The sequence below is a fragment of the Phallusia mammillata genome, chromosome 2 (assembly GCF_965637545.1).
Source record: "Phallusia mammillata chromosome 2, kaPhaMamm4.hap1.1, whole genome shotgun sequence".
NCBI lineage: Eukaryota > Metazoa > Chordata > Ascidiacea > Phlebobranchia > Ascidiidae > Phallusia > Phallusia mammillata.
In genome coordinates, this window is record NC_137253.1 from 30184232 (window position 1) to 30201128 (window position 16897).

The 16897-nt window shown below is 39.1% G+C and overlaps 1 protein-coding gene and 1 pseudogene across 1 annotated transcript; one reads left to right on the top strand and one right to left on the bottom strand.

Annotated features, from left to right (window-relative positions):
- Nucleotides 1-7264: 7264 nt before the first annotated feature.
- Nucleotides 7265-13903, bottom strand: LOC145213279 (CD320 antigen-like). The gene is made up of 6 exons (XM_080081509.1): nucleotides 13828-13903; nucleotides 13175-13306; nucleotides 12763-12873; nucleotides 7875-8009; nucleotides 7645-7684; nucleotides 7265-7466 (listed from the first exon to the last, which is right to left on the bottom strand). Exons 1-6 carry the CDS (start codon nucleotides 13901-13903, stop codon nucleotides 7265-7267), a joined length of 696 nt encoding a protein of 231 aa, XP_079937635.1.
- Nucleotides 13904-14508: 605 nt separating this feature from the next.
- LOC145215287 (uncharacterized) lies at nucleotides 14509-16578 on the top strand (annotated as a pseudogene).
- Nucleotides 16579-16897: the final 319 nt, after the last annotated feature.

A 16897-nucleotide genomic window follows, 5' to 3' on the forward strand; every position in this document is an offset into this window, starting at 1 on the left:
AGGTCGCGGGTTTAAATCCCAGTGAAGTTCTCACATTCATTTACAAATAAAAGAATACAGGCCCCAAATTCACCAAAACTGTCATTCGCACAATCGATATTGTGACGTAAACCGATCACAACGAGGACATTCCACAATAAAAAAATATCTTAACTAAGTGTACACAAGTAAAAGTGTTTTTACCCGGTTTTATAAAGGAGATGAAAAAGATGCCCAGAACCTTCCACCAGAATAATGCCATAGTTGTCTGTATTTGTAAAACATAACCTGGGAAAACTAAATTGAACAACGTACACACACATCAAAATTTTATACATTCAAACAAACAGACCATGCTTATCCACAGTAACAAATGGTAGCTCGAAGCCGTTCTGACAGACCATTATTACCGGAACGGCGTTTAGATAAGAGTCTAAATGCAGAGGTGACAACCATACGTTATATCGCAGATCTGTAATAAAATTCCTGAATACTCTTGCGTATGCTATACGTAGTCAATATTCACGGTTTTCATTTCTGTATCTTTGTTAAGTTTCGTGCAGTTATTGACAAACATTTAATCGTTTCGAGAAAGTTATTTTACTTTCATCACAACGTTTGCATTAATTCAAATTACTTTCGTGGTGGTTTTCGGTTATAAAATACGTTTAAAATTGTTATAGTAAACACTTAAACACACACAGGTATTAGTTATTAGCTTCTACAATAAACAGCACACCTTACTGTAGATGTACAAACTAATACGTGGCTATGCTAATCAATTCCTGCCGTTTAACAAAGCAAGCGTAGAACCAGGAAATCACGCGAGGATGGTAAAACAATCGTTGATTCATAATTCTGAAAAAACATGTCCGTTTTATGCTGTGGTGTAAAAAACAACTCCAGTCTATTCAGTAACTGCATTGTGTTTTTAACTAGGTATATAAACATGTACACTCTGCTATGTGAATTTAAAGTGCTTTACAAACCAATGCATAAATCCGTTTCACAAATTTACATGCAAATATAAGCTTAGTGGTTCTAAACCCATTTTGGTTTCTCAAGTGACCTAGTAGTTAACCCCGGGGAAGCCAAAATGTGTTTATTTCTGCATGGAAAGTTGTTTTTTATAGCGTTAAAACTGAAGCTAAGACAAACTTCCAATCACGTCTCGACCAAGGGGCTTGCAAATAAATGCAGAAAATACATCGACAACTTATTGCCAAAAATGTCTTTTATACAGTTCTATAGGATTGCGAAAAAGTGCATTAAGGTAAAAGGGTTTGCAAAATCCAAAGTTTGGAAAGGCATGGCGTAGTTAATAGTTCTACCTCGAGTCATTTATATTTGTCTTTTGGTAACTGTGTGCATGTATTGGCGCAAAAGTAGATGCGGTCATTCTCCGAAAAGCCGCCTCGCTTGCCTCAGACATTCTTTACACCAAGTGTGTGTTGCCACAGCGGCCTGCTTGCCAAATGCCGCTAATAGGATAACGGCTGTGCGGTCTGCGGAGACGTGTGGTTTTACACAATAAAAAACACTGATCGGGATTCGTCCCCGGGAGAGTCCTGGGTTCGAACCCCGTGAAAAAAAATCTCGGGCCTCTACACTATTTCCACGCAAGACTAGCGAGTATGTCCATTTCGTAGTGCTTCGTAGTGCATAGGTAGTGTTGAGCATACTTTGCTTGGTGAAAGGCAACAAAGCAACATAATTAAACTACAACAAACGCCATAGCTGCGCAAAGTTAAAACGGTATGGAGCGTAAAAAAGTGTCGGGGTGCAATTGGTGGACAATGGCTGAACGCATTGTAGCTACATCGTACTATAAAGTGTTATGCGACGGGAGTTTGGAAGAAAGTAAATGTGGCGCGCAGTGAGTATAACTCGATTAAAAATCAAACCTGGTGCAGCGGAAATAGGGTTGGGTATCGACATGAAAACAAACCACCATTAATTCCAACTAGCCTACTTGAGTGGTAGTGTTCGGTTACAAAATACATTTGAAATTGTTATAGTTAACACTTGAACACACACAGGTATTAGCTACTAGCATCTACAATAAACAGCACACCTTACTGTAGATGTACAAACTAATACGTGACTACGATAACAATCCCTATCGTTAGACAAAGCAAACGTGGAACCAGGAAATCACGCGAGGATGGTAAAACAATTGTTGATTCATAATTCTGAAAAAAACATGTCCGTTCTATGCTGTGGTGTAAAAAAACAACTCCAGTCTATGCAGTAGCTGCATTAATCACGTGTTTTTAGCTCACATGCACACTCTGCTATGTGATTGTAATGTGCTTTACAAACCAATGCCCAAATCCGTTTGTAAGTGGTTCTGGTCCCAAATTGGCCAAATCCCAAAACGAAAAGTTGTTTTTTACAACTTTAAGCATAAATGCAAATGTCGAACCAGGAGCATGCAAATAAATGCAGAAAATTGATTCGACAAGTTGTTGCCACAAATGCCATTTACACAGTTCTATAGGTTGTCGAAAAAGTGCATAAGGTAAACAGGGTTGCAACTAGCAATTTTGGAAAGGCATGGCGTAGTTAATATTCCTACCTTATGTCATGTACATTAGTCTATTGCAGTGGATCTCAACTTGTCATGGGCCATGGACCACCGGCGCTGCAAAGGCGACACGCAATAAGCATGGTTTTAAACATACTTTTTCAAAACCGATTTTCAAGAAATATGCCAAAACTATTAACAGTTAACATTATGATTCTTCCTCAATGTATAATATGCAATTATCTTCAGCTTTTCACCAAATTCAATGGACATTCTGTGGACCACCCAAAAAGTCATCATGGACCACTAGTGGTCATTGAATTACCAGTTGAGAACTACTGGATTTTTTTGACTATTATGCGAATGTATTGGCGAAAAAGTAAATGAGCTCATTTTTCCAACAGCGCCTCGCCTGCCTCAGACATTCTTTACAATGGGTGTGTGTAATCAGCGGCCTGCGTGCAAAATACGGCCAAGAGAATAATAGCTGTGCGGTCTGCGGGCTATCCAAATTTAATTTAATTTAAATGTTGTTTATAAAATAGACCCTTTTTAGGGGGCAGGTTGGGTAACTAATGGGGTTCGACACACAACCAAAAAAGAAACCACAATTACTTAATATATAAAGCTGCAAAATTTAAGCCCAATTCGCTAATGTTTAAAATTTCGACCACTAGAAGTGTTTTGAGCCACAACCGTTAATGCTTCTGACGTCATAGGGCTTTTAACAACCTCCCTAACACCTATAAATGGAGTACTTTAAAAGCTGTCCAAATTTCAGCCAATTCCGACACTAAAAACTCACCCTGGGACGGGCCAAGTGGGGTAAATACTGGGGCTATCAACAGAAACCAAATGAGATGCACATCTACATAACTATATATCTACCATCTGTGTAAGTTTCATCCAAATCCATCAAACATTTGATGGCAAAACGAGTCGGACAAACTTTGAGATGAAAAAAACAAAACAAAACTATTCAAGTAACATCAATATGTGTTCATAAGAACCACACGAAACGAGAAAATAAGTAGGGTAATTTTGTATTAAAACAACCACACGAAAATTTAGTTTAATCTGTGTACATATAGACCAGGGGTGGGCAAACTACGGCCCGCGGGCCGCATGCGGCCCGGCAAAGGAGTTCATGCGGCCCGCCAAATGTTGGGAAATTTTAAAGAGAAAGTTTCCGAGCAACTGTGAATAGTATTATAACCACAGGCGTAGTTTTGAAAAATACCGGGGGTGCTTACGTTAATTGGTCTGCTGTTTCTGCCACGTTATCATGCAAACATTCACTTGAAACAATTTCTTCGTTCGATAAAAGTAAAAGCCATTCACGTTTTTAAATACAGCCCACTTTGTACTGTTGACGCCAAAACTTTGTTCACTTTGGATCAAGTTTAGGTCGTTGCAGTACATTGCAAACGGACATTAAACACGGGTTTAGAATCATTAACACAGACCACGACACTTAAGATGGATACTAAAAGCGGCTCGCTTTGTTTAATGTTGGCGCAAGGAATTTATTAATAAAAAAACGTGGTGCAGCCTATGTTGCAACAAATGCTATGTTTACAACAAATGCTTTATTATTTTATTTAATTGTAGCGTTTCAACCAATGTTTGTGCAAACAAAGTGACAACAAACGTATTTGCACATAGCTGAAAATATACTATGTTAATATTTTGAGCTAAATCAGGGGTACACAACCTGCGGCCGTACGGCCACATGCGGCCGCGTAGACGAGTTTGTGCGGCCGTGACCATGTGTGTTAAAATACATGTACTGGCTGCCGTGACGTAACTAAAACTATTTTGCCAAATATTTTGATTTTCAAACTGCTAAAAACAGATTTCGTGAGACTGAAAAAAAGATTACCATCCTAAGAACCACATGCGCCAGGCTTTTTATCCGCTTATTGCCTGCAAACAATGCGAATAAACAGGCACCGCAATCGTCACAATACCGACTATGACTTCATAAACAGTTAGCTCCGTTCAGTTAAACTTATGCACCAAGTCAGAAATTATTAATATGAGCATTTTAAGCAACTTTGAATGGTATATACATGATATAAACCTAATTCTTTACACCAGTTATTAAAAAAAAACAAGCAAGCAATTGGGGGGCCGTTGGTGAAATACAATGCGGCCCCATAAGATTAAGAACTTTTGAATGCGGCCCTTGCGCTGAAAAGTTTGCCCACCCCTGATATAGACTATAATGATCAGTTTGTCTTTAAGTCTTTTGTTTTATCATCACATTTTCATTCTTCCAACTTCTCATTCTACATGTCTATATTTTTCACATCTTTCTTCTTCATCACCATGACAACAGCCAGGATGAGAATGATCAACATCATCAGGCAAAGGCTCGAGAAGAGGGATACTTCCATCAGTCTCCCAAGTCCTCTGTTGGCCTCTAACAAATAAGTGTAAGTGATAGGTTTTGGATATCAATTTAACACACCTCAAAACGTGCAAAATTTTGGAAGGTCCCAAGTCATTTTACGGCAGCTGCAGGTTAGGTGCAGCTCTTGCTTCGGTTTTGCTTGAGATACTTCATGTATCTTTCGTTCATACAAATGTATTGAATAATTTTCGTTGTGTCTTAGCTGCAGTTTTTTGGCAGTGATTTTTAATTAGCTCATACTCTTTTCAGAATAGGTTAGGTCTATGTTCAGATTTTTGCCCTTCTGTCAGAATTATGCATATTCTTTCGCTCTAGTTAGATTAGCCTAGCCATATTTTTACTTTTTGAACGATAATGCGCAATTTAACTACTTGAATTCTTCATAGGTCAAAATTTTGTCAAAAAAAGTTTTTAAGGTCAAAATTTGTCAAAATTTTCAATTTGTTGGTCAAAATTTTTCGTTTTTTAAGTCAAAAAATAATTGCCCTAGTTATAACCAATGTAATTACTAGGAATGGGCCAGAACTGCAAACGTTCTGTTTGGTTGAGCACCGAGCATCTTACGTTAATGTACGGTGCTCACTTGAAAAAGTTCGGTACTTTGTGACATCACAAACATTCTCAATTCCATGCTAGTTTTGACGCTTTCGCAGGTCCCTTACGTCACCAGCGTTGTATTAAGCGTTGTATTTTTTTCTTATATACTCTTTCGAACACTATATAGTTTCGTACGTTAGCAGGGCATGAATATGCAATTTCAATGCTATAGTAACTTTGTGCACGGCTCGACTTAGCAGCGAAAACAGCGATGCTCGGTACCAATTAGTACTCGGGTTCTGGCTCGGCTCGGTTCATCCCCAGTAATTCCACATAAACTGACAATACAATCAAGTTTACCTTGTCACAAGCAAGCTGGTCATCACTGACAAGTTCAGGTGCAAGGAAAAATGGTCCTATGGAGATTTTCCTTGTTGCATCATTAGTTTCGTCCATGATTGATCTTTTCATTGGACCGATCATAGGAGGTTGTATTGGTTCCAGAGGTGGGCAGTCCTGAGTAAAGATTGAAAAGAAGATTAACAAATTAAATAAACGTGTTACTGATTGCAGGTAAAGTAACAGGCATTTAACAATGACATTTAATTATACATTTGTTCCATATACTACTTGTTCTGTGTTGATTTACGTATGAATCAGGAATACATCATACCCTTTTGCACTCGTTGTTTTCCGTTTTTTCGCAGATAATCATTCTGCACGTAACCCATATTTCCTGGTTTGCATCTTGAACGCCAGACCAGCTGAATCCCAAGAACGAAAAGTCAAACTGGTGTGAGTCGGTCACGTTGTAGATGACATTCCCACCTGCATTAAGAGGATCAGGCGCGGCACAACTGAAAAAAACACAATATTTTTAAAGTGGAACTTTTCTCACCCTGAACTACAAGCGCTTACCCTCCGATGACAACAGGATAACCGTTTTCAAAGTGTTCTCCATTGGGAGTCAGAATACAATCCATTCCCTAAACATTTAAAGTAGTTAAAAACATGACTAATTTTTTTTTACACCTTACCTGCAAATGCAAGTTAGCCTCAGCTTCCACATCGATGTTAACACCAATGTAAACCGGGGATCCAATTGTTATCGTTTGTTCGGTTTCAATATTGGTAAAACTGTCCGATGTGTAACGAGCCATTTCCATGGTGAATGATGACGATGTTTTGCCCAAATCCACCTCAACGTGGCTGCAAAAGAGGATTTGTACCTTAACGTAGTTCACTGCACGACAGTCAGCCTCGCAAGAGCCTATATACCGAACCGGAAACATAACGACTTGGCGGTATTATTGTTCAAATGCATGTACATGTTAGTGACTGGTATCTGTCCTGAAGTGTTTATCCTCACATATCATGAATGGACACTCATTCACAAATCACAATCGTCAACTATGCGTTACTTGGAGGCGCATAACTAAGATTGTAAACCAACTGTGCCCATTCTTAACATAGATTTAGATTTGCTATAAATAAGATTTACAGATTTCGAACCTGATCATTGCCAACAGAGGTTCATTCATAGTAGCTATTCCTGAGCGGTTGTAAGCGCATTGAAACACCCGATTCCCCGTTGCGAGTTATTATGTGTGGCGACAAGCCAGCAGCGACACCAAGCGAGACCTTGTATGTAACCACAATTTCTGTTTCGCTTTCCTGCAATGAAACAACACAATGCGCAGATGTGAGACAGGAATGTCGACGGCGGAATCAACAGAATCAATAATAAAACAGCATTGTGCAAGCCACACAAGTAACAGTATTTAAATAAAATTACCAAGACACTTTTATCGACCAGCAGTATATTTTGTTCTTACGTTCAAATTTGCGGAACATTGTTCAATTCCAGGCGGGAAAAGCATGTTATATTTGTCAGTGTCGTTGTCCTTTACTGCGACACATCCGACCAGTGGCAACGAATCGTCACCGATCAATTCAAGCAGATCGCCAGCTACGGGGAGCAAAGATCGGACGTAGCTTCCTGGGATGCTGCGGAAACAACATAAGGTTGAAGACAAATCACAGGAAATGTAATAAAATAGTAATCATAAAAGAGAAAATTATTTGCCCCCTTAAGTAAAGTGACACATTTCGTACCGATTATGGACAGCAAAAGAACAACCTTTTAGTTAAGAGCATCATTTAATAATATTCGAGCAAAACCAACCTCGCAGAAACTCCGGCTGATGTGCAGTTGGTTGTAATTTCTGTAAAACAGAAGAAAAACGTTTACAAAGTCCATGTTAGAACATTTGGTTAGGTTAGTGGTTCTAATCTCATATGTGCCCCTCTAAAATAACCTAGTCGTTGGTGTCGTTATTTTGCAATATTTTGGTTGCAGGTTCGAATCCCATCTATGCTTTTTATAAGTTGCTTATCCCAAAATCGAATTCTAACCTGAAACATCTTGAACTTGGCCTGAGCAGTTGGCTTCGTCATCGTTAAAGTCAAAACAGTCATGAAATCCGTCGCATACATACTTTTCCGGAAGACAGTAACCGGATCGGCACCGATGCTCGCCAGGCAAACACTCTTCAAAAATAGTAATGGAATCTAAACTAGACCGGCCATACTTTGAAATGGCACGTACACTATGGCAATTTTTAAAACATGTAGAGATATTACCTACACTTGTTTTAATATAAATCCCATAACAGCAAACGTTTTTTAACCTTTTGTTTGCTTCTATAGTAGAAACTCATGGGTCCCCACATATGCAAAGTTGCAAATGAGGCATTTATACGATAACCGAAATACGTTTTGGTGGTAATAGTTTGAACAGGGCGATAAAAACTGCATAAATAGTCATGCTATATGAGGTACAACTATCAAAGTCGCATTTAATTCGGCCATTGTTCGTAAAGTTTACCAATGTGAGGATATAATGTGGTAAACAGTGGGGCTACATGGTAAAACTTAACGATCAACACCTCAAATGGCATACTCTGCAAACTGACCAAATTGTATCCTTTTGGAAATTGCCTAAAATTTCACCCATTTTAGAGGGCTGGTGGAATAGCTGATGGGGCTACAATGCAAGATGTAACTATTGACACCTCCAAATCACATATTCTACAAACTATTAAAATTTCGTTCAATTCGATCTTGTTTACATTTTACACCCGTTTGCGGCGTTAATGTAGGTAAATAGTGGGGCTACATAGTAAAACGTATTCTTCGACGCCTCAAAAAGTGTAGTCTATGAACTGCATAATTTATTCAATATACGGACATTGTTTAAAAGTTCACCGGTGTCTGGGGGCTAGTGGGGTAACTGATGTGGTTCTACAACCAAACTGATTAAACACCTAATCAATAAGACGTATTCGGCGTTTATGTAAGCCACATTTTTATTCGGTTGCAATTTTATTATTAGGTTCAGTTTATAATCTATTAGTTATCGTTTTACTGATGATTTTTTTGTCTGATTTAAATAGAGATATGGGGCGCCAACTCTTTATTAAAGTTTTGTCTTTTTTGTTGCTGCTGTTTTGTGGAGAAAATCGATTTAGCAATCGCTTTTTCAAACAAATATTGGTAGTTCTTTATCAAGATATAGGTAATCGATCATTTCATAAAACTATATTTAAGTTGAGACCAAATTTTCTTGTAAAATGAAACAAGGGGACCGTCCTCCCCGGGAGAGGAGTTTAAATGCATGGAGTTTATTGATTTTTCTGATAGTCAAAAACGGGTTTTGGGTTGGGGATTTGTTAAGGTTTATTTTTATGTGGGAAGGAAAATGATTTTGTGCTTGGGACGAATTTTTACTGTTAGGTTGCCATAAATTGAAGTAAAAGAGACAAATTTCTTAACTGACTTCAGCTTGGTCTGTTTCTATGTGATCATTATTATTTAGTGTTCTTATGCTTTATGATACTTGTTTAACATGATCGATTCTAAAGAAAAATTATCGGGTTTTTCTTCTTCAGTTGTTTGTTTCATGCGTACTCTGATTTTGAACGCCTTGCATTTCTTTATCCTGTTGTTTTTATTTTCTTCTTTAAGTTAATGAACTTGATATCAGCTTCTAAGTCATTGGGGCCCATTTGCGCCATCAGTTTATATAGTTCGTTCTGATTTTGTTTAGCAGTTTTCTTGTCATTACTTTTCTTTTGAGTGAAAAAGAGATAGTTTTTTTTTTTTATTCTACGTTTTAAGATTTCCCACCAAATAATTGGGTTGTCTATGAAATCTTTTTATTTTCAAAATTAAAAAAAAGATTTAATTTGATTAAATCCAAATAATTTGGGTCGTTTAAGTGTTTTTTATTATTATTGGTATCATTGTAGATGGGGGGATTTGGTTAACAGAATCGAGTTTTTCATCAAGGGAATTGAAATCGCCAGCGATAATTTGGTAACCATTTCGGTTTTTACTAAGGATGTGCTTTAATTTTAGAATTGATTCCTTTCGTTTATTTACATTATCTGTTGTGCTTCCAGATTGGAGGCAGAGATAATCTAAAGTTATCTGTTCATCATTAAACATAAAATTTAATTTTTAGACGCAATTTGCATATATTATTTTAAGTTCGAAAAGTACATTTTGCCCAAAACCATTTTTAATTGAGAGAAGGGTATCGTTAATTTTACGTGCGGATTTGTTTGAATTAATGTACCTTGTTTTCACAATGTTGTTAATATTCGTTTATATTTTGATAATATTTACCACGCACACTTTTGATAGTGTTTACCGCTCACACTTTTATTAAACGTTATATTTGTTTGTATTTGCATTTCACTATATGTATTCACACGTTTTAATGCAACGCTACATTCGCTTCTTTTATCAGTTGCTGTCTCGCACCAATGATTTGGACGTCGACATGTCGCACCTGTACGTTGTAATTGGACGCTGAGATCACGTGACTTTGTTCCTGCCGTGCTTCATTTTAGATTTGAGGCAGTTCTCGCCTGGGCCTCGTGGTGTTTGTAGCGTTGGTGTTGTAGCTGGAAAACGTGATGGTGTTGTGTTGTAGCGTATTGAAACTGTGAAGGCTGCTAACGTTTTTGCTATTTTATATGTTATTAAACTTGTTTTAGTTGAGGCCCTGTTCGGTGTGACCATCTCAACTTTGGCTTCAGCGGTAAGCCGTTAGTGCAGGGTGACCTGGTATTTACCAAGTTAGGGGCGGTGATCCCGCTATAATCGTGGTTAGGGTTGGGTAAGCTTACTTTATTTAGTAAAAGTTAATCATCTCGCTTTTCCCAAAACTCCTAGGCCAAATTCGGGATCGCCTAACTAATTTCGGTTACATTATTGCTTCTACTGTTTTTTGTCTGCTTCTTCGTCACCTATTTATTTGTCCCCTTCATCTATTTGTAACATGTCATCTGATTCAGGAAGTGAAGAAAATTCGTCTAAACTTTTTTTTCTGGTACGGAAAAGATTGGATTGAGGATTGTTATTATTTGTTGGTGTTTAGAATTGTTATTGTTTAGGGTAAAAATTTAAATTTGCGGTGATTGTACGGGTTGTGGTGTGACAATGCTGGCAAAAAATTAGGGTGACTAAGGCAAAAAAACAGAAGAAAAAACTGACAAAGGGGTGAAGACAAAAAAGCAAAAAAACAACAACAGACCAATCAAACGATTGCTTTAGACAGGCGCGTAATGGCCTGATTCGGGGGTGCACAACCTTTTAGCTACGACGTCCGAAATATATATATACCATCTAATTGCGCCTGAAAGGCAGACTCGTCTCTGCGGCCACATGTGGCCATACAGGTTGTGCACCCCTGGTCTAATTGGTCCAGGAGCTAAACAAATCAAAAAAAAGTAGGGAGTCTCCAGGAGACTCCCACAGCAGGCACTAAGCCGAGGTCTAAGGTACCTCGGAGAGATTTTAAATTTATGCACTAAACAGTTCGGTTTCGACCTAATTTATAAAAAGTTCGGACTAAAACAAAAACATCGGCAATCGAAACGTGATGCATCACAAGGAAGTAGAATACATCTTGTTGTCTATTTGTTTGCAGATCAAAATGTGTTGCAACTGTTTTTGCACATACTACAATCTGTTGGGTGTTATAATTTTATGCAATTTCGGTTTGGAGCCTAATTTTTTTCGAAGTTTGAACTCACATAAAACATGTTTAATGAATTGTCGGTCTAGTATATCTGTCCATTGATTCTCTGTACTTTAAATATGATTTAGACCAGTGGTTTGGCCTGTAAGGACTCCTTTAGATGTTAAGTATGTATATAAGTCGTTGTGAATGATTACCGTACAACCGAAGCGCAGTTTACTGCATTAAATTTCGCACCCAAATGTCTTCCTGCTAACAACAACAGGAAGCAAGAGAAAAAAACCGCCATGGCATTGTTCTGTTAAGTCAAAGTTGTAAACGGGCCTGAAATTGGAACCCGAACCCGGCCCGAACCCGAAAGTACAAGCGCGAAAGCCGTCCCGAACCCGAATCGTTTTTGAGGAGCCCGTTCAGGCCCGAAAGTTTGATGGACAGACCTACACATTTAAAGTCTCAGACAAGACCAAGACAACAAACCCAATAAACAATTAGTTTTAAACAAGGCGTTTCAGAGCTGTTTGACTTTAGGTCAGGTCCAGCAACTAGCTACAGCTAGTTAAATTTAGTCAAAAAAAACTACTGACACAGAGTGACACAGAGTGACACAAGTCAGACCCCAATCAGGCCATTTTTTCGAAGAAACCTAAGCTTGAAAAGCCCGACCCGACTTACAACTCTGTGTGAAGTAACGAGCTGTTGCAGGTAACAATTTATCGATGTTGCGTCACAGTATAATTCATACGTCACAATCGCATTTTCTTTAGTGTCCATCAAGAATGTCTCATGTTTGCAAGGTAGAGTTATTACCGTAGAAACTCACAGTGGAAAAGGTTTGCTAAAAACCGATAGATGTCGTAAAGAGTGCAGTTTTTTACATAAACAGTAAAACTGGGAGTTAGGGACTAAATATACCACAAAGATCTGGCTTTTTTGGTTGATTTTATCGCTATTATTATTATGAAACGTCAGACTAACCCTTTAATAGCCCTAACCGTCAGCGTTTTTACACACATTGTATTTAAAATATTTGCGAGCCCCCCTTACTGGAAATTAGCAAACCAGGCAACTGTGAGTTCTTACGTTAGTAGCTCCAGCTGTTTGCAAGTCAGTTGTTTTACAAATCCTGATATCTGAATGTCATTTTACGTGAAATGAGAAGGTGACACGGATCCTCTATAGCTAATTTAGACAATTTTGTTTTTTAACCGACAGTAAGTGGAATGCTAGGTGGTTGAGCGGAATATGACTTTTTACCTGCTTCACATCTGTTGATAAAGTCACTGAAGCAGAATCCGTCACAAGCTCTATTAATGGAGGAGCAATACCCTGCACACCAAACACGATGCAAGGTGCAGTCGTTTGCATCTGCAAATTAAATAATAAAGGTCATCAAAAAGTCTACCATTGCGCTTGTTATGTACAAGACTTGGCCCGTTTAATGTGGATTTCCTAACGAACTTTACGTAGTGAACCATAACGCTTGTTATGTGCACGACTCAGCACGTTTAAAGTAAGTTTTCTAACGAGTTTTGCGCAACCATAGCGCTTGTTACAACGACTTTGTATGCTTAAAGCGGGTTTTCTAACCAGCTTTACGCAATCAACCATACCGCATGAAGCCAAACGACTTTACAAGTAACATTAAACGGCCTAGTCAAAAACTCACCTGTTATATATTCACTTTCGTCACAATCCCTTTCATCTTCCCCACCTGCACAATCCCATATTCGGTCACAACGGTAATATTGAGAGATACATGCTCCGCTGCCGCAAGTAAATTCATCAGAACCGCATTGACCTGGGTAACAGCAACGTTTATACTGACTAACTTCTTTATTGTTAACTCATTGGACAAATACACGTATTCTGATGACGGCATACATATCTTCGAGTCTACATATTTATTTACTATGGTGACATTGGATGTAAATTTTGCCACTTGTCTTACACAAAGAGTGTGCTACAAAATATGGAAAAAAATGAAAACTATCCATGTTATATTAAATATAACGACAGTATGACGAAAGATAAAATACATTCCGTTATTTATTAGTGGAAAACTACATCTATGCAACTATTTAAAGCAAACCTCATTAAAATCAGATTAGGAATTGTTCGATTAGTTTGCAAGTTTTGTTCGGTTAATGAAGGCAACTTGTAGACCATTATGTTAATTGCATTAAGAGCAAAGCCATGATTTCATTTGTAAACTCAATTCACGAACGAGTCCTTCTATTTGGCGATAACAAAAAAAAACTTTCACAGAAAATACCAAGATAACATCCTGCACCACCAAGCGTATCACCATAAAAATCTTACCATCACAGATTGGCTGCACGTCGCCAGCTGGGCAAAAGTTGATCAGGCATTTGTAATAATTATCAAGACATGTCATCGAGGGATAACATTGAAATTCGTGATACCTGCAACCCTCCGAACCTAACGAGCAAAGAATTAAGATAACGTTGAGACAATTAGAGACAACCAAGTACTAAACGTGCCACATTTAACTCATTTGAGTTAGTTAGTTTTAATAAATTTAGAAATAAATAAACTATATAGATTAACATCTACTTGAGGTATTCAATCTTTTCCGGTTTTGATGCGGCGTAGTTAAAGCAGAACGAGCATGTTATTCGGATTTAGCACTACTGTAAACCGTGACGGATCAGGAAATAGATCGGACCATGTAAATAAATACAGTGTAATGTATTGGTGGATTTTGTTTCAATTTGCAACAGATTATAAGACAACTTGCACATTTTTACGTATTTAAAAAAGTTTTAGACTGATAAAACAGCATTGCAATACTAAACAAACTACAAACCATGGGTGAGTTCGGTTCTTAAACGACAATAAACATTTCGTTACAGGAAGTCCTAATAGATCTGTGCTTTCTGGACATTTGCGCTGTTTTCTATTGTTTGTCAAACACGGGCTAATAACGCAACGCCGTTGTGCACTTAAGGTGCACAAAAGAAGTGACCATTGTCAGATACTGCTTGCCACAAATTAACTTGTTCAGTACATTGCAACCTAGACATCTTATGACGTAACAATGCATCTGATAGGCTCTATCATCACGCCATGTCACGCCTTGTGTTTGGCCTCGAGTAACCTGTGTTTTGGGTGCTGTGGTGCGTTTTTAATAACGAGTGGATTCCATGGTGGAGAGAATACAGTAAACATCTCGAAAGTTCTTGGTGTGCCAAAGACAGCGTACAACACAAATAGCAACAGTAGGGATATCTGACCCGACTAGTTTGCGACAATTGGGGGCTCGTCCGGGATTAGTTTTCAGTGTTGTTGTCTTACCTGGTAGTGAACCAAGAAAGAGATGGAAAAGATTGTAGAAGTCGGAAAACAGCTGGGTTTGGCTGGCGCCGATTTAGCAAAGTTTATTAACGAGCAACAGGCGTTTGAACGAGAAGAGCGCCGTTTGCCTAGAGAAGCTGAAGTTAAGCGAATACAGGCTCAGGCCGAAGCTGAAACAAGGCGTATCGAGGCAGAGGCCCAAGACAGAGCGCACCAGTTGGAGTTAAAGCGTTTGGAGTTGCAAATGGCAGAAATCGGCACAACGCGAAGCGTCAGTGGGCAAAGCGAAAGCACCGAAGTTGCCTGCGTTCGTAGATGGCAAAGATGAACTGGACAGTTATCTGTTGCGTTTTGAGCGTTTTGCTGTTACTTGCAAATGGGAGAGGTCCGAATGGGCAAGCGCGCTTAGTGCCTTGCTAACGGGTCGAGCATTGGATGTCTACTCAAGGCTCTCTGATGATGACGCAGTCGATTATGACCAACTCAAGCAGGCGCTACTCAACAGGTACGACTTGAACGAGGAAGGATATCGATGTAAATTTCGAAATTCAAAGCCGGAGAAAGGAGAAAGTCCTTCTCAGTTCGCAGTGCGACTGCAGAACTACCTGCAAAAATGGGTGAAGTTGTCTGGATTTTCCATCGAATGGAAAGATGTAAGTTCGCTTTTGGTGAAGGAGCAGTTCCTCAAGTCATGTCCGAAGGAGCTATCGACTCATCTAATGGAACAGGCACCGAAAACTTTAGATAGTTTGACTGGGATCGCCGAACAGTTTTTGGCAGCACCCAACCGAGAGATGGCCCACGATGTACGTCAAGAAGTACGCGAGCTTTGTGCTGACTGCAAGCAAGCAGGGCATGCGACTGAGAACTGTCCGAAGCGTAAACCTGATGCTAGAGTGCCTAGAAAATGTTTTCTGTGTGACAAAGTGGGACACATCGCGAAAGATTGCTATTCGCGTGCGTTGCCGCCGGTAAGGATGTCCAGCGCGGCAGCATGTTCGATGGAGGGAGTCCAGGAGTCCAATCTGCCATTACGTGAAGGCGTGGTAAACAACCAGACGGTCACTGTGTTAAGAGACACAGGTTGCACGGGCGTTCTGGTTGACAGGAAATTCGTCCATGATGATCAAGTCTCGGACAGGCCAGGTTTTCTTAGTTTGGCCGACGGTTCTGTCGTATCAGCTGAAGTGGCCAACATGGAAGTGAATACTCCATATTTTACGGGAGAGGTCGAAGCGTTATGTTTGAATAACCCGTCGCATGATTTGGTTATTGGAAATATCGGTGGAGTCCGACCAGCGGATGATCCAGATCCACTGTGGAGGAAAGCTAACGCAGCTTTGACGCGGTTTCAAAAGAAGACGTCGAAGATTAAGGCAAAATCTCGGGTAGTACCGCCAAACGAGGGATGGCCATTGAAATACCAGGTGGAGTTCAAAAAGGACCACGATGCAACCGATGAAGCGATTACATGAGTTGCCATAGTTAAATGGGTGTTTTGTCCGACGTTGTGTTTTCGTGTTCGTTCTTTATAATGTCAATTTGTGTGTGTTTTGTGATGTCGAAATTCTCATATTTCGCTTTAAAAAGGGGGTATTGCCACAAATTAACTTGTTCAGTACATTGCAACCTAGACATCTTATGACGTAACAATGCATCTGATAGGCTCTATCATCACGCCATGTCACGCCTTGTGTTTGGCCTCGAGTAACCTGTGTTTTGGGTGCTGTGGTGCGTTTTTAATAACGAGTGGATTCCATGGTGGAGAGAATACAGTAAACATCTCGAAAGTTCTTGGTGTGCCAGAGACAGCGTACAACACAAATAGCAACAGTAGGGATATCTGATCCGACTAGTTTGCGACACTGCTCTAATTTGTTGCCTAGTTTTTTAACTTCATCTTAATCAACAACGTTTGCTTGACATGTACTAAACCAAAGTACCGTTTTAACTACTTTTAAGATATAAAACCTTCGCTTAAACTAAAGTTACAAAAATCTTTGGAATGACTTACAACGCACCAACAAACAAACCATAAAACTCCTACATCGTGTACTTGAGTCAGTATAACCTG